At 52.9% G+C, this 5,430-nt stretch overlaps 1 protein-coding gene across 1 annotated transcript; it reads left to right on the forward strand.

The window, feature by feature from the left end:
- Positions 1 to 343: 343 nt before the first annotated feature.
- Positions 344 to 5,173, forward strand: LOC121672711 (guanine nucleotide-binding protein G(s) subunit alpha-like). The gene is made up of 2 exons (XM_042045488.1): positions 344 to 1,434; positions 5,077 to 5,173. The coding sequence occupies exons 1-2, from the start codon at positions 1,296 to 1,298 to the stop codon at positions 5,151 to 5,153; spliced, it is 216 nt and encodes a 71-aa protein (XP_041901422.1). The 5' UTR covers positions 344 to 1,295; the 3' UTR covers positions 5,154 to 5,173.
- The last annotated feature ends 257 nt before the right edge of the window (positions 5,174 to 5,430 follow it).

The raw sequence follows: 5,430 nt of genomic DNA on the forward strand, positions 1-5,430 counted from the left end.
CCGGGAAGCGCATCCACCCAAAACCAGACACAAACCATTCACTACCATAACTTCCACATTAATTATTTTCAAGCGTAGCACAAGGCGCCGCGGGGCACGACTCCCGTACAGTTTATTCAGAATCCTATTAACTCCAAGCCCGGCTCCGGGTGCCTGCATCCCGCGGGGCGGGGGGCGGCCGCGGGGCCCCCGAGCGGCGGCGGGGCCGGTTCGAAGAGGGCGCCGGCGGCGGCGCGGGGTGACGCGGGCATCATGTGAGCGGCCCCGCTCGCTCCCAGCGTGCAGTGTGGGCCCGCTCGCCCCACCCCGCGCTCCGCCGCCGCGGAGCCGCTCAATAGGGGAAGGGGAAAAAAAAAAAAAAAAAAAAAAAAAAAAAAAAGGAGCGGGAAAAAAAAAAAATGGGGGAGAGAGCAGGAAAAATAAGACGGGGAAAAATCCGCCCGTGAGGGACAGGTTCTGCTCGGGGCACAGAGCAAACGGGCGCTTTTTTTTTTTTTTCTTTTAAATTTTATTTTGTATTTTCTTCTTGCCGAGAGGATTCAGCCGCCTGGGAACCGCATGTGAAAAGAGCAGCAGCAAGGAGAGGGGAGGAAAAAAAAAAAAAAGGAGGATAAAAAAGGGGGGGGGTTTGGCTTCGACCCCCCCGCCCCGGTGCGGGAGGAAGGACCCGCGGCGGCCGGAGGGCGAGGAGCTGCGGCGGCCGGCGAGGGAAGGGACCGGGGCTGCGTGACCCCCGCGGCGCGGGGGGAGAGGCGAGGAAGAGACGTTTCCCGATCCTCCCCGCCGAGGATTTGGGGAGGTTTCCGCGCCTGGAGCCTGTGCCTTTGGATCTAAAGAGGATTATTATTTTTTTGGGGGTGGCACTGAAGCTGGATTTGTTCCTGTGCGTGCGGCGCGGGGGGGGGGCATTTCTGCTGCCTCTAGAGGAGCCGGCGGCCCGGCCGGGGCGCGGAGATCCCCGCGGATCGCTCCGCACCCCCCGGGAAAGGTGCGCCGAGGGGATCGGCGGGGGGCGGGGGAGGAGAGGCAGCTGCAGCTGCCGGGGAGGAGGCCCGGCGGAGCGGCAGCAAAGTCATCGCTATCGGCCCCCCCTCGGCTGGCTTCGGGCTCGGCGCTCTCCATGTCTCTGGCTCTGGGCAGCGGCCGCCACAGCAGCGAGTAGGGGGGGAGGAGGAGGAGGAGGAGGAGGAAGAAGAAGGGAGCCCGGGAGTGCCTCCCTCCCTCCCTCCCTCCCCCCGGCAGCCCCGGCCGCCTCCCGTCCCCTCGCCCCGCGTCCCTGCCTTCCCCTCCCCAAGATGGGCTGTTTAGGGAACAGCAAGACGGAGGATCAGCGCAACGAGGAGAAGGCGCAGCGGGAGGCTAACAAGAAGATCGAGAAGCAGCTGCAGAAGGACAAGCAGGTCTATAGGGCCACGCACCGGCTCCTCCTGCTGGGTAAGGGGCCGCGGGCCGTCCTCTCCCCGCCGGGGCACCGGCCCCAGCCCGGGCACGGCGAGGCCGGGGAAGAGAGGTGGGGCCGGGGGGGGGTGGCGGAGCCGCAGGGCCCACCCGGGGCCGCGGGGATCCGCTATAGCAGCGCCCGGGGCGGCGGGGCCGGGGCCGCCGGGGGGACCGGCGCGGTGCGGGGGAGCGGCGGGGAGGGCTCGGGCAGCGCCCGGGGCACCGCGGGAGGGGCCGGGGCAGGTACGGAGCGGCGGAGCGGGGCCGCTCTCCGCCCGCGGGGCAGCGCCCGTCGCCGGGGTGGCAGCGGGCCTCGGGCGGGCGTGGGGAGGGGGCCGGGGATGCCGCGGCGTGGGGCCCGCGGGGAGCCTGGGAGATAAACAGGGCAGGGCAGTGACAGCGGCCGCGGGCGAGCGGCGCGGCGAGCGCGGGAGGGCCGGACACCGCTCCCCGCGCCGGGGCCGGGGTGCCGAGGGACGTGCGGCCAGGCCGGGGAGAGGAGGAAGAGGAAGGGAGGAAGTCGGGGAATCGTTTGGGGGAAACGGAGGGAGGATGTCGGTCCCGGAGGGAAGCGCGGCCGCGTTGGGGCCGCGGAGCAGTGCAGGGTCGGGCGGGCACGGCCCCGGCCCCGGCGGGCTCGGCAGCCTCCGCTGTCGCACCAGGAATTGAGGTACCGCGCGTTGGAGCGCTGGCAGAGCCGGGCTCCAGGTGCTGTTCCAGCGGCTCGTTTGGGTTACCTGCTCGTGTTTTTCAGGAGAGACATTTACAAATGCGGGCTGTGGCTTTCAAGGAAGGGAAAGGTCCAAATACCGATATCGGAGAGGACAAGCGTTTGTCAGGCTCGTTATTTCAGAGTATTTTGAAGTAGTGTTTTAAGATCAGATGCAGTTACGAGCCGTGGGTTGTTTTGGTCACGCCGAAGGACCGCCTGTGCACGTTCTGCAGGGCTGTAGCGTGGAGCACAGGCTAGGCCTCACCGAGCTGACTCAGTTTTGGGGGGAAAAAACCCTGATTGAAGGGAAAAAAAAAAAAAAAAAGAATTTTTGAAGTGAATTGGTGAATTTGGAAGTGTACTATCACCAGTAAAATCTTTAAAATACTCATTTGAAGAAAGAGACTTAATATAAACGGAGAGTGACTGGGACTACAGCAGCACCTGCAGCACTGAGGAGCCTGCCAGGGCTTCAGCAGAAATCTTTTAACAGGATAATTTGGACTTCAGCTCTTGGGAAATGTCTTGGACTTCCAGATTTCAGGCTGAACGTTACGTAGATACGTAGAAACTATTTGTCATCAGACGGGTTGCTTTCGTAAGAGGCAAAATTTCAGCAAACAGAGACATGATGGGCTTGCCTGGGTTTTCTTTCTGTTTCCTTTAGTTTTGGTGGCTGAAAAATAGTTTAGATACTCGCAAATAAAAAATTGCGTGTGTTCAGTGATGGCAGTAAAGTCATCTACGTGTGTATTTTAAAGTGATAGTTCAGCTGTTACACAGTTTCTGCCTTGAATTGAGGATAGTCTGTAACTCAGACTCACTGGTAAAAAATATAAAAGCTCACCTCCCTCTTATTATGTTACATTTCCTTTATAAGACATATGAAATAAGCCAGGCACTTGGAAAGTGTTCTTAATTTTTTCAAATCATATTCAAATAACAACAAAGAAGAGCTGCAGAATATTCAAGTGGGTTTATGCTGCTGCTCATAGGCCCCATCACTGTACACACGTGCTTGCCCCGCTGCCACGAGCAGTCTCCCTGAAATTAATGGAACTCTCCTTGGTGGTGAAGTTAAATGTGTGTGTAATTGTTGGTGAGAATATGGCCTTAACAAGCAGCCAAATATAGAGCTAGACTTATGGAGAAACGTAGATGTAATACTTCATCTTGGTTCACTGGTGTTGTATCCAATCCAGAGAACCCAGGTGTGTCAATACCAAACCGTATGTGTTTATAGCAAATGCAACAACTGTCCAGCCTCCTTCTTGGCCCAAGTGAAGTAAAGATTTTGGCTCCCAATGCTTGTAAATATAAGATGTGATTTAATGTTACAGCTGAAATTTAGTTGTTACTAATTTTTAAGTGGACATATGACTATATCAGATACTGCCTTTGTGAATAATTCTTAGTTGTGAAGATGATCCAGTCTCTCTATCTTATCCCAGGATACTAATTCTTGATTGGTTTTGCCACCTGTGTTTATTGCATGATGCAGTCTGCCTGATCAGACAGAAGGTGTATGGTATAAAATAGTGGTTTAGGGGAGAAGTGGCACTTACATAAAGAGTTGTAGATAAAAACTGCTCTCTATATGCTTACAAAACACCAGTGAGCAAGGAGAGGAAAAAAGAGTAAGGCTCTGGGATTAAAGTGTCAAAACATGCGAGCAGGTTTTATGGAGAGCAGAGGAGGACTTTTGGGAATTCATGAGGGAGAAGGAAAGGAAGGGAGAAAGCAGAGGGGGAAAGCATTTGTGAGAAAATGAACTTTGAAATGTGACTGCTATAATACAGTTTTGAACATGAGTCTCAAAATGGAGGCTTGTGCTGTCAGTGTGTGCTAGCAGAGGCCTGACATCCTATAAATACAAACTGTACCTCCCTGCCCGTTCTGCCACAGATGTACGGTTCCTGTGGGTGAGACACAGGCTGAGGAGAGGAATAAACGAGTAGCCACGAGACACTAAGGGGAGTCTTTCTGAATTTTGCCACGTTATGATACTACTCCTGCAAAAATATGTTTGCTTTATATAGAAAGCTGCCGATCTGGCAGCGTGGAGCAGCTCAATTAAATGCTGCTGTTGGAGTTGTTCAGCGTGCATGGAAAAACGGGTACTATAGGCAGATGGGCTGCCCTGTGCACTGGCATCCGAGCAGCACAGCAGAAATAGCATCCATCTACTTATGGAAACTGGACTAAAGTGGAGTGGGGTTTTTGCACTGCAGGTATGGAGGGGGGGAGCAGGGGAGAGCGGAGGGGGGCTCTTGGGAGCAGGCAGCCACAAAAGGTGGGCTCTGCGTCTCGTTGTGTGTAGGGTTGATTTTGGAACATGTAAGGGAGGGTGGGAGGCTGCTTACAAGACACAAATAAGAGGAGGTTTTTTGTAGCTTTGTGGGTGGAGGCTTAAAGGGATGCCTTCCTTTTTCAAATGTGAGTATCTACATATTTTATTCCTTGTGATTTAAGTTACAGAGTTTGACTGGGTGATGATGAACTGCAGCCAAACCTAGAATTCTTTAAGGATATTACAAAATTTCTTTGGTGTAATAGGGACTTCAGTCAGTCTTTCCCTCTGTCAGATAGTAGTGACAAGGCAACCAGGTCATGACGTTCCCCATCGTCTTCTCTGTAAAATGTTGAGGTTGTCCATTTTCTTTCCAAGTACTGCAATCTGCTTTTAACATTGACACTGGAAAAACGGACAGTGAAATGATCCAAGATTCAGATCTGACACATGACTTGAGCTGGGCATTTATTTTTAGCTACAACTGAAGTTTCCAGTGGCAATTACTTCTTTCACTTTTCGCTCTTGCACTGAGAAACCCAACTTTCTCGATTTTACCCCGAAGAAAAAAATTCTAGTGTATTCCTTAATCACTTATGCTTCCTTCTGAAATTGATTTACTTTCATTGTCTAGGTGCTGGTGAATCCGGTAAAAGCACAATAGTCAAGCAGATGAGGATCCTGCACGTGAATGGATTTAATGCTGAGTAAGTGCATTTGCTTTTTCACTTTACAACGTACCTTCCTCCTTTGCGCCGCAGTCAGTGCTCCTGGTTTATATCTTGTGTATTTTCCTCTTGCTGTTTCCCTGCCTCTAGAATTTGGATGTGTATTTTTAGATGAGATTAATAGACATTAACCTGAAGAAGTCAGGCACCAATCATAAGGAAGATCTAGCAGTGTAAAATTATTTATATCAAGGCAGAGCTGATTTGATTAAGTCTTGAGTTTTGTGGGTTTGTTAACTGCAGTTCCTTTCACAACATGG

Source organism: Corvus kubaryi, unplaced genomic scaffold, assembly GCF_017639235.1.
Source record: "Corvus kubaryi isolate FWS band 111438036 unplaced genomic scaffold, C.kubaryi_AGA036_p1.0 64875, whole genome shotgun sequence".
NCBI classification, from domain to species: Eukaryota; Metazoa; Chordata; class Aves; order Passeriformes; family Corvidae; genus Corvus; species Corvus kubaryi.

Excerpts from the sequence above, each read along its gene's own strand:
- LOC121672711 (XM_042045488.1), top strand. The coding sequence starts at position 1,296 with ATGGGCTGTTTAGGGAACAGCAAGACGGAGGATCAGCGCAACGAGGAG. Across the intron at positions 1,435-5,076 it reads GCACCGGCTCCTCCTGCTGG|GTGCTGGTGAATCCGGTAAA; the intron begins GTAAGGGGCCGC and ends TTCATTGTCTAG.